The sequence below is a fragment of the Rhinoderma darwinii genome, chromosome 11 (genome assembly GCF_050947455.1).
Source record: "Rhinoderma darwinii isolate aRhiDar2 chromosome 11, aRhiDar2.hap1, whole genome shotgun sequence".
Lineage (NCBI taxonomy): Eukaryota > Metazoa > Chordata > Amphibia > Anura > Rhinodermatidae > Rhinoderma > Rhinoderma darwinii.
Genome location: NC_134697.1, coordinates 29,205,832 through 29,224,152, shown reverse-complemented (window position 1 = coordinate 29,224,152; position 18,321 = coordinate 29,205,832). Strand labels below are relative to the sequence as shown.

At 41.2% G+C, this 18,321-nt stretch overlaps 1 protein-coding gene across 2 annotated transcripts in view; it reads right to left on the bottom strand.

Moving 5' to 3' along the window:
* The window catches only part of KNDC1 (kinase non-catalytic C-lobe domain containing 1), a 104,163-nt gene that overhangs the window by 69,338 nt on the left and 16,504 nt on the right, over window positions 1-18,321 (bottom strand). For both annotated transcript variants that reach the window (XM_075843231.1, XM_075843232.1), the window contains exons 5-8: window positions 12,047-12,161; window positions 11,033-11,901; window positions 7,736-7,850; window positions 956-1,027 (exon numbers count right to left, since the gene is read on the bottom strand). In XM_075843231.1, the coding sequence (XP_075699346.1) occupies window positions 956-1,027; window positions 7,736-7,850; window positions 11,033-11,901; window positions 12,047-12,161 (1,171 nt within the window). The remainder of the gene's footprint in view (window positions 1-955; window positions 1,028-7,735; window positions 7,851-11,032; window positions 11,902-12,046; window positions 12,162-18,321) is intronic.

Genomic DNA, 18,321 nt, shown 5'->3' with positions numbered 1-18,321 from the left:
TAAACCCCACCCACGTTTCTCACCACTTTTGAAAAGTGGCGAGAGGTTTGAAAAGTCGCAAATTATATATGCCTACATAACTAGCAACTTTCCTACACCATAAAAAGTCTAGTAAATTTAAAAATAAAGTGTATACTCACACACGGCAGATTTGCTGCAGAAAGTTCTGCAACTGAAAATCAATTCCATACATGTGAATGGGGTTGTTTCTGTAGCATGTGCAGGGATTTCTGTAAGCCCCATTCAGATGAAAAGGACAATCGCAGAAATTTCTGCATTAAATCGTTCGTGTGTGAATTTACCCTAATAAATCTGTACCTAAAAGTGATAGGACTGGGATTACCTGTAGCCACCCCTAGGGGGAGCTTAAGAGATCATTACTGCATTCTATTTATACATTGAACTCAATAACAAAACAGTATGCAGTAAGCACTTAAAGCTCCCCCTAGTGGTGGCTGCAGGAATCTGGATTATTATTACGGCTTCGCAGCAGATTTAGAACTCTGCGCCAGAAAAACAGAGCACAACACTGTAGACATATATCAGATGTAACATGGTATTGAAAGGTGCACATTCACTTCTCCCATATGCTAAAAAAAGATTGTGCGTTATTCTGCAGGATCGAGCATTCACTATCGGAGTGCAATAGTCTGATGCACATTAATATACACAGCACAATACAGACATATCTTCTTGGTATTTTGTGCGTAGTTTAATACTCTCGTGTGAATAAGGCTCCACAAAGCCTGACTGTATCCACCTCCTGCGGGGAATACTTATCTGAACTTGCAATTGTCATAAACACTATATAAAAAGGTACAGTTACAAAAGAGGAAAAAGAAAATGTGAGAGTAAGAAGAGAAAACAGGGCGAGTCCTAATGGGGTTATTTGCTTGTACTTTCATGTGTAGCAGAACACCCCGTAATAATCTCCCACCTTCATGAGTCACTTTACCTTCATCCTGGTGAGTAACAAACAGAACTTCTCCGCAGTGATCAATGAACACAGATTCGAGACATAAAATGGCTGCAAAACAGGAATAAACACAATATTACGTTTCGGTTTAACCCCTTAAATGACCATGAACATTCAGATTTTACTGGAAAGGATTACAAACATCTACCCAGCGATATTACCATTCATCACCTGTATGAAGAACGGAAGAAACTCACCGCTGAAATGGTCGACGCAATGTCACCTCAACACCAAATTCACAGAACCTCTACATCACGGCGACTTAGTTCTGACCCACTTGGTTCTTACGTGGCTCTTTTTTATGGTTAACACATTACTTCTACTCTCCTAAAAAGTCTAGGAGACTCCTACATTCAAGGCGGAAAATAAGTTGGCACCATATGCTCTACTGTGGGGCCACTTTACTATGAGTGGCTCTTAGGCTGGGAAACCTCATTGCCTAGTGAGAATGGCTACAAATACAGGAGGCATGGTTTGAGGTTGGGTGGGGGGGTGAGGATTCTTGTAAAAATAATCTGCCTACACAAAAAGTATCTATCTACACATACACTATATGTCCTAAAGTATGTGGACTCTCCTCCTCATGATTGATTTTAGGTGCCTCCACCACACCCAATTGCAAACAGGTGCCTAAAATAAAGCACACAGCTATGCGCTCTCCGTAAACCCCCCAAAAAAAATGGGGTAAATTTTGGTGGAGGAGGATGATGCTATGGGGTTGTTTTTAATGGCTGGAAAAGCACGAAGGGAAATGGTCTCCGTGAAAGGAAATCTTAATGCTTCAGAATACCAAGACATTTTAGACAGTTGAACCTTCCAACTTTGTGGGAACAGTTTGGGGTTCAGCCCTTTTCTGTTCCAGCATGAATGTGCCACAGTGGAAAAAGCAAGGTCCATAAAGACACGGTTGGGTGAGTTTGGTGTGGAAGAATTTGACTGGCCGCACAGAGCCCTGACCTCAACCCCATCCAACACCTTTGGGATGAATTGGACCTTCTCACCCAACATCAGTGTCTGACCTCACAAATGCTCTTCTGGATGAATGGGCACAAAATTCCCACACACTCCAAGCCTTCCCAGAAGAGTGAAAAGCAGCGGCAGACACAATATATTATACACACATATAATAAAAGAAAAAAAAAAAGAAAAAGTACAAAAAATGAAAAAAATTATAAAAAAAAATAAATATATATATATTTTATATTTGTATATACACACACATTTTTATTTATTTTTTTAAATCGAAATGATTAGATTCCATCGCAGCGGCTGCAGTCAGTAAAAGTTTTCATTTCTGATCCAGAGGCCAGTGATGAGACAATACAGTATAGGGGGTTCTGCCAAATTGAACACAATGGTTTCCACACAGCTCAGAACCAGACTCGTGTTCTGTTTTATGTAATTACATCGAAATTACTTTATCATCTGCCAGCAAGAAGAGTCTTTTGTGTAAGTGGCACAAACAGCCTCTGTCAGCATTTTCCTGCAGGCCAGAAGTAATGAGGGTCTTGTTCTGTGCCCCGGTCATGGTCCTGGGCAGTTAAGGGATGACCACATACTACATATAATACATATACTGTACCAGATTACAGGGATGGCAGCGCAGGATTATTATGCTTTGCATGATCACACAAAAATCCTGATATTCCCTCGCCTGGGTACAAAATTTCTAAGATAGATTTTTCCTAAAATGATCAATTAACTGTCAGACATGTCATAAGTGTCAAAACAGCGTGGGGGGGGGGGGGCAGCCGCTGGGATCCTCACAATCTCAAGGACGATTGTTTTGGGGCTTAGAGATACATGGTCCATTAAAACCTATGGTAGTTACAGAAATCTCAGAATCTAGCTGCCATGGATTTCAATAATGATGGACGATGAATGTGTAACCACCTCTCTCGGGACACCCCCATTCTCAAGATTAGTGGCAACAGGGACCCCAACTGATCTCCTTAATGAAAAGTCTTACGTTTGGGAAAACCCCTTAAGGACCAGGATAATTTGACTCGTGGACAAGAAGAAAATTTAAAAAATGTTTCTCTTTGCATAACTTTTGTTATTCTTAGGTCAACATAGCTGTATTTGGCCTTTTTTTTTTTTGCAGGATGAGTTGTACTTTATTTAGGTACCATTTTATGGTATGTATACATTAGCATTTAACTTCTATTATTTTTTTGGGGGCGTGAAAAACACAGCGAAAGAAAATAGATTCCAGATTTTATTTTATGGCGTACGCTGATCACCATACATTTATTGTACCGGTTGTGGGAATACCAAATATGTGAATAATATATGTTGGGTTTCATTTTGTTTTTATTAACACTATTCTTTCTTTTTAAATCCCAAATACTTTAGTATGCCTTAACGGCATGTAATATGGCAAAGAAGCCCTGGGGTCCCTTAGTGGACCGGTCTATACATGGTATGGGGCTTGTGGCGTCAAAGGGACTCCCTGTGAAGCAATCAAAGAGGGTTCTCCCCTCAGTTTCTGCTGTTACATGTTGCGATCAATGTTGATTTCGGCATATAAAGGGGTTAAAGGGGTTTTCCAATCTTTTTTTTTTTTTAAATCAATGCAATGTTCCTCTATTAATATATTAGTGCACTCTGACTATCTTTTTCCTGATAATAAATGGTTTTAGTAACACTACTCCCTATTGTGTACCTTCAGAGGTTTGTTTTGCTCAGTAAGTTTATTCCTCTTCTCTTCCTAAGTTTCTCCTCCCTGCATGCACTGCTTTATTCCCAGCATGCAATGTGCATGCAGCAGTGCACTTGCTCCGCCTACTACACCCAGCTCTACTAACTTCTGCAATCTCAGTCTTCATTTTGGTGCTCTCATTCTATTACTGATAGCACAAGCTGAAATCACTGGATATCTGCGTTTTTAAGCTCTTAACGCCGAAGGGCGGATATATCCATCCTCAGCAGCTGCTAGTTCGCGCAGGAGGACTGATATATCCGTCCTGTAATCGTGCGGGTACTGCCACTGTACCCACGCGATCAGCGGCAGGAGCACGGCTGTTATACACAGCCTGGCTCCTGCTGCAACTGCCGGAATCGAAGCGCGCTCCGATTCCGGCAGTTAAACCCATTAAATGCCGCTGTCAATAGTGACAGTGGCATCTAATGTGTTTGACAGAGGGAGGGAGCTCCCTCTGTCACCCCATCGGCGCCCCCGCAAAGAAATCGCGGGTCGCCGTCGGGTTTCCATGGCAGCGGGGGTCTAACAAAGACCCCCAGGTCTGTCTTCAGCATCTGCCTGTTAGGCGATGCCGGAGGCATGACCTAACAGATTGCCTGTCAGTTTTACACTGACAAGCAATAATGCTTCCGTATACAAGTATACCAAAGCATTATATATGCGATCGGCACATCGCATAGTGAAGTCCCCTGGTGGGACTAAAAAAAAAAAAAAAAAGTCAATCCGTTAAATAAAGTTGGTGAAAAAAATAAATAAAAATTACAGTGAAAATCAAATAAAACTTTGCCCAAAAAGTGGTTTTATTTAGTAAAAGTGTCAAAACAAAATCACACATACACATATATGGTATCCCCGCGATCGTAACAACTTGAACAATAAAATTAACACATTAATTAAACCGCCGAATGAACGGCGTCCAAAAAAACAACGGCAAAATTCGCTCTTTTCTCCCATTCCCACCATAAAAAATTCAATAAAAATTAATCTATAAGTCCTATGTACCCCAAAATAGTATTAATGAAAACTACACATTGTCCCGCAAAAATCTAGCCCACATACGGCCACATCGAAGGAAAAATAAAAACGTTACGGCTCTTGGAACGCGGCGATGCAAAAACAAGTAATTTTTTCCTAAAAAGGCTTTTTATTGTGCAAACGTAGAAAAAACATAAAACCTTTACATATCTGGTATCCCCGTAATCGTGCCGACCCATAGAATAAAGTTAACATGTTATTTACGGTGCATAGTAAACGGCGTAAACTTATAACGTGAAAAATCAATGCTGGAATAGCTGCTTATTTTCAATACTCTCCGAAAATAAAGTTAATAAAAGTTAATCAATATGTTATAAGCATCTAAAAATGGTACAATTACAAAATACAACTCGTCCCGCAGAAAACAAGCCCTTATACGGCTATGTCGACGGAATAAAAAAAAAGTTACGACTCTTGGAATGCGACCGTGAAGAAACAAAAGATAATCCAAAAGGTCATTAACGCGCAAAATGGCCCGGTCATTAAGGGGTTAAACGGGTTGAAGAGGTCTTATGGTACCAAAACAGTGGAAACCCCCAAAAGGTGACCCCATTTTGGAAACTAGACCCCTTGAGGAATTCATTGTAGTTTTCTTGGGGTGCATGCGGCTTTTTGATCAGTTTTTATTCTATTTTTAGGTGGCGTGGTGACTAATAAACAGCAATTCTACTATTGGTTTTTTTATTCTATTTTTGTTACAGCGTTCACCGTGCGCTATAAATGACATATTCACTTTATTCTATGGGGCGATACGATTAGGGCTCATTTACACGAGCGTGTTATACGTCCGTGCAACGCGCTTCGCAGGGACCTATGTTAGTCTATGGGGCCGTGCAGACAGGTGCGTGATTGTCACGCAGCGTATGTTTGCTCCGTGAAACGCACGATGTCCTATATTTGTGCGCTGTTTGCGCATCACGCACCCATTGAAGTCAATGGGTGTGTGAATACCACGCATGTCGCACGGAAGCAATTCCGTGGGACAAGCGTGGTTCGCGCAACAGCAGTGTAAAGGATGAATGAAAACAGAAAAGCACCACGTACTTTTCTGTTTACAAACATCCAAACGGAGTGTCATAATGATGGCGGCTGCACGAAAACCATGCAGCCGCGCATCATAAAGGGCTGACACACAGAGCTGTTAAGTGCCTTTTGCGCACGCAAAACGACGCGTTTTTTGCCTGCGCAAAACGCACACGCTCGTGTAAACCCGGCCTTACGGTGACACCAGATGTTAATAGGTTTTTTTTATGTCTTATGGCGTTTGCACAATAAAATAGGTTTTGTAAACAATCATTCACTTTTTGTGTTATATTCTAAGAGCCAGAACTTTATTATTTTTCCATCAGGAAAGTCGTGCGAGGACTTATTTTTTGCGTCACGAACTGTAGTTTCCATCATTACCATGTTTCGGTACATGCGACTTTTTGATCCATTTTTAATAAATTTTTTGGGAGGTGAAGTGACCAAACAATTGTGATTGTGGTACGGTTTATTATTATTTTCTTTTACGGCGTTCACCGCGCGGGATAAATAACTAAATAATTTTGTAGTTCAGGCCGTTACGGACGCGGCGATACCAATTATGTATAGTTTATTTATTTATATATTTTTATTAATAATAAATGACTGATTAGGGAAAAAAAAAGGGGATTTTTGCACTTTTAAAACTTTTATTTTCTTATTTTTACACCTTTTTTTTTACTTTATTACTTTGTCCCACTAGGGGACTTGAGGGCAGGAGGCCCTGATCGCTATTCTAATAAACTGCACTACATGCGCAGTGCAGTGTATTAGAACTGTCAGCTACTCACTGACAGCAAGCATAGTGGGTCCTGACGTTGTCAGGACCCACTAGGCTTCCGTCTATGGCATAGCCGGACGCCATTGTTTGGTGTCCGGTTGCCATAGTCACCATCGCCGGCCGCTATCGTGTAGCAGGCCGGGGATGGTAACTTAACCCCTAAAAAGAAACGATCTCTATTGAACGCGGCTTTTAAGGGGTTAAACAGCGGGGACACAGCGATCGGTCCCCGCTGTAGGAGCTGCGGCAGCTGCTGTACGAGACAGCAGCTGTCACAGCTCCTGCATCTGTCGGGAAGACGGCCGAAACGGCCGTTATTCCCACAACTTCATATTCCATTGCTAATTTCACAGAGCATGCGTGGTGGAGTGTGTTAACCACGCATGCTCTAATCAGATAAAGAAGCACGTGGTACGGTTACGTCATTTGTGACGTAACCGTACAGTGTGAAAGCCGGAAACCGGAAGGAAGGTAGCAGACCAAATGGACGGGTCTGCACAGGAAGTGCAGATTTTGCTTTACTAAGGGGGCGGTGATGGAAGAGGATAAACGACGCTACAGCAATCTGATGAAACGTAAGTACATTGTAAAGTTGTATATTTTTCATTGTTTAATTTAAATGAATGTAATTTTTTACTTCTGGAAAACCCCTTTAAACAGGGGAGATCAGAGGGTTCTCGGTCTCCATTAGATCAGGGCTGCTGCTATGTGTATTACAGGTGTTACCCTGCTCTGGATCTCTCAGGCACAGTAACAGTGAGATTGACATGACCAGTTTGCTCTCGTAACGAGTTTATTCATCATGTATCGCAACCAGTTAAAGACGTTTTCCCACAAATTACTTTTTTCACTTACCCATAAGATTGGTGATAAATTTATAATTCCCTGGCAGCCCGACTGTTGGGACCCCGAAATCACTAGAATGGGGATTGCAACCATCGCTCCATTTGAACGCCTCATCACAAAGATCATGTGGTGAAAAGAAACGGGGGACTCGGGAACCCCGTTCTAGTGATTGGTGGGGGTCCCAGCGATCATACAATTATCACATATTCTGCGGATAGGGTTACAGTGCAATTTTTGTGAAATTCCAAATTAGAATGCAAATCTGTCTTGGAAACAACTCAGATTATCAGATTTGCTGGATTGAAGGAGTTTTAGTCTATAATCATTTAAATTTTTTTTTATTAATCTGACAACATGGATGTATTTTTACCTGGATAATCCACATAGGTCTGTAGGGTATATAAACATTCATAGCATAGTGCCCACAGCTCATCTTCTTGTAAGGGCTTCCCATAGTTTAGCAACACTTCTTTCAAGGAAACCCACTGTAAGGAGAAGAAGTTATCAAGAGTTATATGCACTGAATGCAAAGTATAGCTCCACCGTGTATCGGTTTTGCTAGATTTCCATGGGTTTTTGGCTAAGAACATTTATCAAAGGATTGTATGGACTGGTGGTCTCCAACCTGTGACTCTACAGCTGTTTGGAGACTACAACTCCCAGCCGCAGGCTGTCCGGACAAGCTGAGTGATGCGGTCTCAACAGCTGGGGAGTCATAGGTTGGAGACCACTGGTGTAGATGAAGTTAATACTACCCTATATTTGCCTCATTCTGGATTTCGGAAGCATAAGGAATTGCATAATGAGATTTTAAGAGCCTAATAAGAAATTGTGCCTAAGCATTACGATTTGTCGTGGCCTGAAAATTCTTAATTTTGTCATAATTCAAGTACTTTGTGGGAACTTAGGGAAATAGTCATAGTGGTGCAAGTGCTTTGGAGTACACGGCATCTACTTGGATCAAGACAATGACTTGTATTCGTCATGATTTTGTAGTTTTCACCTCAGCAGGCCCCATCTCTACTTCTCAATTGTCTCGAGCTAGTGGGTGGGGCCTAACAACTATCATGTCTTCTATACGCTGCACACATAGGAGAGCAGGATTTTGCTCTTCAATCCCTATCGATCACATATATAGAGGCAGCAGCATGGAGGACATTACACAACAGTAATAAGCAGTATAGCGGAGAATCCTGCACGGAGGTGACAAAAATCTTACCAGCCTGTCTCTCTCACTCTGCTCCTGCTTCCTTTCCCTGCTCCCCTCCATAGACTTGTATGGACAGCATGTCTGTCTGACTTACTCTCTCTCTCTCTCTCTGCCACCCCCCCCCCAAGACTTGAATGGACAGGCAGTGAAGCAACACCCCCCTCACCTTCTGCAGTCTGTAAATTTTACTCTAACTAGGGACGGATTTTGCATGACAACAGGGAGTGTACAGCAGATTACAGGAAGGGAGAAACTGAGTGGCAGTAACTTCAGGCACAATTTGAATGGATAAAACAACATTTTAACAATAAGAATAATTACAAAGATGCACTAATGTAATAACCTACCTGATATATCTCAAGTTGTTTGAAAAGTTAGTGTCCATTGAATGATTATTATGAATTTTCTTACAAAGAGAAATCGTAATTTTTCAATCTTATGGGGAACACCCCTTGACGTTAATGGGGGATTCTAATTAAAACGTTTTTATTTTTTTTATTTAAAAAAACCAAAAAAAAAAAAAACACAGATTTCAGCCCCATTTGTTTCGGATCACAACTGTTCCCTTCCACGTGCCCTGCTTTTCAATACCTTTCATGTCAAGAAAAGATGGTAATTATGGGGCCGCAGCACACTTAGTGGGCACTGGCAGGATCCCAAGTCAGAATAAACATACAATACCAAGTTAGAACTGCTCCCCCTTCGAAAAAAACAAAAACCAAATGATATGAAGAGAAAATCTAAAACGGCTTGTATGTCATGAGCCTAAATGCAGAGAACCAAGGAATAGGGGACACAATGCTCTATACAGTGCAGGGGACAGTTCTGTATGTAGCACATTGTTCTTGTCGTGTAATCCCATCTATTATGGTCTCTGTTATTTATGCAGATAATGTACAGGCCTCGCTCTTGTTCAACAAGGAATGTAAGGGGGGGGGGGGGGTGTCACGGTGATATCACTGGATCTTCTTATATCCTTCTGCCCCTCGTCATATAGCACATTTTAGTCTAAACAAGCATTGTACCGTAGGTTTTTAGGATCATAACAAATAGGTACTGGAGGGTAGGATTGCAGTGTGACTTTGCATATATATTATCTTTCTAACCCAGTCCAATTATCAGAATTGCACTTTTAGAAGTGATCGTGGTAAAGTAGCCTGTAGCGACAAGCAAAAATACCATTGCAAATCCATTAGCTGTCCATATATTGGGTAAAGCAAAGCACATCCAAAATAGAGCGATTAATTAACAATAAGTTTCGCTTAAAGTAAAAGCTCAACTTTATTTAGTCCGATATTCTGTACTGTGTCGGAACTCCATTTCCCTGATACAAGCTCAAAAACACCCTGCATAATCTTAAAGATAAATTATAAAATTCTGTCTGCTTGTGGCCACCACTAGAGGGAGCTTACTGTGTTATTGAATTTAACCCCTTCCCACCGCTAATATGTAGATTCACATCCTAGCCGCATGTGCCCCATGCAGCCAGGGAATCCACGGTCCCTGTGTTTGTGCCTGCATAGCGCTGAGGAGACCGCTGTGACACCGTTACTTTCTGTGTCCCAAGCAACCCCCTCAGTGATAGACGAACCAATTGATTCTGCTTCTGAGCATGTGATCGCCATGATTAACGAATCATGGTGATCCCTGAAAAGTTTGTTAGGTGCGGTTTTATGTTGCGTATTTTGGTGCATTTTTCTTTAAAACTAGTCAGATACAATTCGCAAGTGGAAACGTGGGATATATTGACATGCTGCGGAATTTTAAAATACGCACCACAGGTCAATTTACACGCAGAAAAAATATACACCGTGTAAATAAGATTTCTTGAAATCTCATTTACTTTGATGGTACTGTATTACGCTGTGGATTTGTCGCATGAAAATACCCGTGGCAAATCCGCACGTAATACGCAACGTGTGCATTCAGCCTTAGTGCTAGAATAGGCAGGCAGGAACAGTAGGTTAGTTAGCTAAAACAAATCTAAAACAATGGTTAAGTTATTCAAAGTAGTTTAAAAGTTAGTACGGTGTAAAAGAATGTAAGCCAAAATGTTAAAATTTAGGCCTGGACATTGAGGAATCGATGAACTTTGGTCCTGAAATGGTTAAAGGGGTGCTCCCATCTTATGTATAAGCAGCATGCAGTAAGCTCCTACGCTCCACCTAGTGGTGGCTGCAGGTAGTCAGAATATTGTCTCGAAATTGGCGCTATGTATCAGAAAAACAGAGCTCCGACCCGTATAAATCTAGAAGAAATTAATCAGCACAGAACTTTGGACCGAATTATAAGAAAAAAAATAAAGAATAAATATTGGACAAGGGTAGACATGTACTTTATAGGGCACAGCGAAAGCATAGCAGGAAAAGCAGAGTAAAGCTTTTAACTAAACAGCTTCAAATATTCCTGCCAAATTTTAGCTTTTACATCTGGAAAAAAATATAGATTTATTGTTACCCGCTGGTCGTCATATACAGCAGTCGATTCATATCCATCATTGAAGTCAGGATCTGGTTCGGGACTATTAACATGTCTTGACAGAGATAAAACATCCTCTTGATCGACTGGCACAGATGCAAATGTTTCAAGGGTTTCCTGGTGTTGTTTTATATTTAACCGGATGGAATCTAAAACAGGATCTTCAGAAGTTTGTTTTTTGGAAATTGTGTTTTTATCGGCAGAGAGAAAATGCTGGTTTTCTTCTTCTTCGAGAGCCATAACTAGATTTTCGTAAGAAACTTGAGAATGGCACTTCGACTGTCCAAGAGGGGACAGACTGTTTGTGTGATTTGGCACAGTGAGACTTGACTGGTTTGTTGGTCCGTCACCTGAATCGTGGTCTTCATGGTCCTCGTTTGGTGACAGACAGCTCGGCACAGATGGCCAACTTTTTAGGGTGACCATTCCTACGCCAGGTGGAGATTGGGAGAGAGACCGTTTTTCTACATTATTAACCAAAGGGGACGGCTTATTTCTTCTATGTATTTTTAAAGAGAGCTTCGCCATTTCATCTTCAACCTTCGCCCTTTCAAAGCCCTCAAAGGTTTCGGAGGAAGAAGACTTGCACTTCTCTCGTTTATTTTTCGTGAGATGATGTGCAAATAAATTTGGAGAAGAACATGGTTTCTGTAGTTTGAACTCGGTTTCTCGCCATCCATTCTGATGCTCTTCTTCTTGCAAAGAGTCCGAGCTGTGGCAGAAACCAGTAAGACTGACAGAGCCGTTTTCTGGTATAGTTGAGATACGGCTGGGAGCTTTTTCGGCTGTGGGAACTTTCATACAATTGTCCTTTTTGTTGATGCCCTTCCAGAGACTTTCCCAGCCATCTACACCAAAACATAGAAATATATTACTTTCACTTCCATGGCAGTTCTGGACAAAGAAGATCATTGATTTTTGTACAATGCCTGGTTCTTTACATCATAACATAGATTTTATTTCAGGAAGTATCGATTAACATACAAGATTTACCTTGGAAAGCACTGATGGATTCTATGGAGAGTACTCTTCTGCCGATGGATGAGAGGCTTCGACAAACGGACGACGAGGAGCAATTAATATTTTCTTCACAAAGGGATATAATGCTCTGTATGAAGAGAAGATTTATTACTTATGAATATAATAAGATCATTATGCCGGCCTCATGTGTAAATCTACAAATAAATACATCTGTCCCATGAAACACAACCCCCGCTAAACAAATAAAACAAACTGAATAAAAACAATACAGATGATTTCCTCTCAATGTTTTAGGCTTCGTTCACATCTGCGTCAGGACTCCGTTCATGGGTTCCGTCTGAGCTTTCTGTCAGAGGAACCCAAAAACGGAATCCTTGCATCACCATTGATTTCAATGGGGACTGATCCGGTGCAAATGGTTTCCGTTTGCTTCTGTTAAGCAAGGGTTCCGTCGTTTTGACTGAAGCAATACTGTAGTCGACTTCGCTATTCATTCCGTCAAAACAATGGAACCCTTAAAGAGGCTCTGTCACCAGATTATAAGTGCCCTATCTCCTACATAATCTGATAGGCGCTGTAATGTAGATAACAGCAGTGGTTTTTATTTTGAAAAACGATCATTTTTTAGCAAGTTATGAGCTAGTTTAGATTTATGCTAATGACTCTCAATGGACAACTGGGCGTGTTTTTACTTTTTACCAACTGGGTGTTGTACAGAGGAGTGTATGAGGCTGACCAATCAGTGACCAATCAGCGTCATACACTTCTCATTGTTCCAGCCCAGCATGATCCACAGCACAGTGTGATTGTGCAGTGAAAGAAGTAAAACAAGCCCAGTTGCACCCCTTTAGGACACAGCCTGTTTTGGCCTTGTGGACACAGATGATTTTTTTCAAATCTGACATGTGTCACTTTATGTGGTAATAACTCCGGAACGCTTTTACCTATCCAAGCGATTCTGAGATTGTTTTCTCGTGACATATTATACTTTATGTTAGTGAAAAAATGTGGTCGATAAATTCAATATTTATTTGTGCAAAAATTTGAAAAAATTACAATTTTTCTAAATTTAAATGTGTTTGCTTGTAAAGCAGATAGTAATACCACACAAAATAGTTACTAGTTAATATCCCCCATATGTCTACTTTATGTTTGCATTATTTTTTTTCACGTACTTTTAGTTACAAGGCTTAGAACTTTAGCAGCAATTTCTCATATTTTCAAGAAAATTTCAATAGGCCATTTTTTCAGGGACCAGTTCAGTTCTGAAGTGGTTTTGAGGGCCTTCTATATTAGAAAGTCCCCATAAATCACCCCATTTTGAAAACTGGACCCCTCAAGGTATTCAAAACCACATTCAGAAAGTATTTGAACCCTTTAGGCATTTCACAGGAATTAAGGCAAAGTAGAGGTGAAATTTACAAATTTCATTTTTTTTGCCGAAATTCATTTGTAATAAAAAAAAAAATCTGTAACACAGAAGGTTTTACCAGAGAAACGCAACTCAATATTTATTGCCCCGATTCTGCAGATTTTAGAAATATCCAACATGTGGCCCTAGTGTCCTTATGGACTGAAGCACAGGCCTCAGAAGCAAAGGAGCACCCAGTGGCTTTTGGGGCCTCCTTTTTTTTAGGAATATATTTTAGGCACCATGTCAGGTTTGAGGAGGTCTTGTGGTACCTAAACAGTCGAAACCCCCCAAAAGGGACCCCATTTTGGAAACTACACCCCTCAAGGCATTTTTCTAGGACTATAGTTAGCATTTCGACCCCACAGTTTTTTTTGCAGAATTTAGTGGAATTAGTCTGTGAAGATGAAAATCACCTATTTTTCTGTGGAAACATAGAATTTTTTCATTTTTACAAGGAATAAAGGAGAAAAAGCACCCCAACATTTGTAAAGCAATTTCTCCCGATTACGGCAATACCCCATATGTGGTCGTAAACTGATGTTTGGACCCACAGCAGGGCTCAGGAGGGAAGGAGCGCTTTTTGGAATTTGGAGCGCAGATTTTGCTGGATTGGTTTTCAGTGCCGTGTCGGGTTTACAACGCCCCGGAGGGACCAAAACAGTGGAAACCCCCCAAAAGTGACCCTATTTTGGAAACTACACCCCTCAAGGAATTTTTGTAGGGGTATAGTGAGCATTTTGACCCCACAGGATCTTTTTTAGAGCTAAGGTGAGCAAAAAACAACGATTTTGGCGCTTTAAATTCTTTATTTCTTACAGCGTTTTACTTTATTCTGCGGGTCGGTACGATTACGCCGATACCATATATGTATAGTTTTTTTTAACGTTTTGCAGTGTTTGCACAATAAAATTACGTTTCTATAAAATAATATATTTTCTGGGACACACTATTCTGAGCCGTAACTTTTTTGTTTATTCGTCAAAAAAGCTGTGGGAGGTCTTGTTTTTTGCGGTACGGGTTGTAGTTTTTAGGGGCACTATTTTGGGGTAAATGCGACTTTTTGATCACTTTTTATTCTATATCTTGGGAGGGGTGGTGACCAAAAAATAGCGATGCCGACATAGTTTTCCGTTTATTTTGTTTGCGGCGTTCACCATGCGGAAAAATTAAAATTATAGTTTCATAGTCTGGGTCGTTACGAACACGGCGATACCAAATATGTGCACTTTTTTTTTTTTTTTTAACGGTTTCATTTTTTTACCTTTGACTTATTGTAGGAAAACAAAAACTTATTTTTACACTTTTATAAAACATTTTTATTTATTTATTTACATTTTATAAACTTTTTTTTACACTTTCTTTTTTTGACCTGCAGCTCTGATCGCTGCTAGAATACATTACACTACCTAGGTAGTGTAATGTTTTCCAACTGTCAGTGTGACGTCACAGTCACTCTGACAGTTGGTCTACGAGGATCAGCAGAGGCTGATCCTCATAGGCTGACATACATGGCAGACCCGGGGGCAGTTGTTTGGCCCCTGGGTGCCATCACAAGCATCAGAAGCCCCCACGATTGCATGGGGGCTGCTGATGCGCTACAAACCCGCAACATGCGGAGATCGCAATCGAGCCCCGCATGTAACGGGTTACTTATCCAGCTGAGTTTTTGAGATTCCCCCTCTGAAGCTTTGACAAAGAAAACCATATCTGATGTCCCGGAACCAAACACATAAATTAATTTCTTTAAAGGTTTCCGGCTGCTCTTATAGCTATAGCCAAGTCATAGAAACGGCCTAGAGTTCGCTTTAACCTTGTGAATCTTAAAGTGAACATCCACGCTTAACTTCTTACAGGGGTTTTCCAGTCATCAGATATTGATGGCCTATCCTGAGGAATTAGCAATCAATTATTTATTTATTTTTATCGGTGGGGGTCCGACTCCTGGCAACCCCGCCGATCAGCTGTCTTGAACAGGCCACGTCGCCTGTTCGAGTGTTGCTTCCTCTTCATTTCCTTATCTGCTCGTACTGTGAATCACCAGCACACTTGTAGCGGCAGTTCACAGTATTACAGCCTTCTCCGATTCACTTCAATGGGAGTAGACTAATACTGAGAACCGGCACTACAAGTGTGTCGGTGATTCACAATACGAGCAATGACCGTATTGAAGGGGAAGAAGCGCTCATACAAGCGCGGTGGCCCCTTCAAAACAGCTGATCGGCGGGGTTCCCAAAATTCAGACCCCCATTGATCAGATATCAAAGGGGTTGTCCACTACCGGACAACTGCTGACCTATCCACCGGATAGGTTATCAGTATACGATCAGTGGGGGTCTGACACCTCACGACCAGCTGCTACAGCTGCCTCCGGCGCCGTACGTCCATGCCGGAAGTAGTTGGCTCCGGTCACTGAATAGCGGCCGAGCTGCAGTACTGCTCCTATTCAAGTGAATAGAAGCAGAGGCAGCACAGCCACTATGCAATGTATGGAGCCAACTGCTTCTGACTACGTACATTACATACTGTGTAATGACATCCGGTACCCGGAGGAAGCTGATCGGTGAAGGGTGCGGGTGTCTGACTACCACCGATTGTATACGGAAGACCTATCCGGTGTATAGGTCATCAGTTGTCCGGTAGTGGACAACCACTTTAATGGCCAATCCTAAGGATAGGACATCAGTTTTCTTTATGACTGGACAACACCCTTAATATATTTTTAGAATACTGGGAGCTTAGCTTTTAGGATACAGAGTCCCCCGTGTACATATAGATTCAAAACATAACATTCTGGCAACCCGCAGTGACTACTAGAGAGCACATCGGAGTTTACTGTACACTGCTATACATGAAAAAAAAAAAAAAAAAAAAACAGTAATAACACCGTATGCAGGAAGCTCTTCCCTAGTGGTGACTGTAGGCCATGGTGTTAAAAAGGTGGAGATTCACTTTAAAGGGGTTTTTCACGACCGGACAACTAATGACCTATCCACAGGAAAGGTCATCAGTATATAATCAGTGCAGGTCCGACACCTGGACCCCGCACCGATCAGCTGCTGCCTCCGTGCGCTGGATGTTTTGAACGGTATGCAGTAGTTGAAGCCGGCAGCAGATGGCTCCGACCACTGCATAGTGGACGTTCTACAGAACTGCAGCTCTGCTCCCCTTCACTTGAATAGGAGCAGAGTGGCAGCTCGGCCGCTATTCCGTGACCAGAGCCATCTGCTCCCGGCTCCAACTACTGCATACCGTTCAAAACATCCGGTGCACGGAGGCAGCTGATTGGTGCGCGGTCCGGGTCTCGGACCCCCACCGATCATATACTGATGACCTATCCGGTGGATCCTTTAAGCTCTCGAGAATCACGATCAATTAACACCTGGCAGCGCTTCTCATTGAGAAGACGGACTTATTTGATAAAATATGGTCTCCGTGGATCCAATATACCCAGACCACACGGCTTTAGAGTGGTGAGAACGCTCCTAGTACTCCTTCCTACAGTGGATAGTCCACCTCGGAGCCCCCATTGGTATTCTCTTCTGATTTTTAGCTGCTGGGTATGATTGACATAGGATTTAATTTCCACTGGCTTCCCTGTTTAATTAATGGATTAGTACCACTGCTAACAGAATAATTTCCATTATTAAGACTATATTAAGAAATTGCTGTTTAACCCTTTAGTGACAAAGCAATTTTTTTTACTTTTCTTTTTATCGTCGGATTAGAAAAGCCTTAATTTTTCTGTCGACATAGGGCTTGTTTTTAGTGGGAAGAGTTGTATTCTTAACGACACTATTTTGGGGTACATATAACTTATATTAACTTTTTTTGGGGGGTGTAAATAAAACAGCAAGTCTGCCATTTATTTTACTGTGCCGTATAAATATAATAAACTTTAATTTCTGGGTCAGTACAATTATAGCGACTCCAAATGTAGATATTTTTTGTATGTTTTACTACTTTTGCACAATAAAAATCTTTTTATTGTGTCGCCGCATTCCAAGACGCATAAAAAAAAAAAACATTGATGTATGAGGACTTTTCATAGGTATCATTTTGGGGTACATACAAGTTTTAGATTTCGCTTTTTATTGGGTTTTTTTTGGAGGCAGTATGAATAGAAAGTATGCACCCTGTGGAATAAATAACATGGTAATGTTACAGTTCAGGTCGATACAGATGCAGCTAAACCAATTGTGTAGGTTTTTTTTTATTTTTCTACATAATTTGGCACATTGCAAGGGAAAATAATGTTTTTGGTTTGTTTTTTACACAGGATTTTTATATTTTTTTTCTGAGAACTTTATTGATTTTTATATTTTTTTGTCCAATAATGCAACTTCACGATACGATCGCTTTCATAATACACTGTAATACTTTTGTATTGTAGTGTATTATGCCTGCCAGTGTAAAACTGACAGAGTCTAATAGGAGTGTAAAGATGGCAGATCTGGGGACCTCCATTAGGCACCAGGCTGCCATAGAAATCATCAGCACCCCCTGATCGCGTCACGGGGCTGCTAATGGGATGGCAGAGCATTTTGGCGGAAGTATCTAGAGGGCTACACAGCTGGGATCAGAAGTTCCTCTAACTCCGGCCATTAGAAGAGAAACTCGGGGGTTGTCATTGGACAGTCAAAAACCAACTCCACCTGGTACGGGACTCCCATGGCAGGTTTATTCCACAGTGCCGCTTTTTAAAGCCAGTCCCCGTAAAAAGGTCACTATTGGTATAGATGGTCATTAACAGGTTAAGAAGTTCACACATATAGTCTGCCTCAAAAGTTACAAGTAGAAATCCATATTCTATTGTACATTTAAAGTAGCGGATTACTATGTCATGTAACTTTCAGTTGCAGTCATGGGGTTTGTC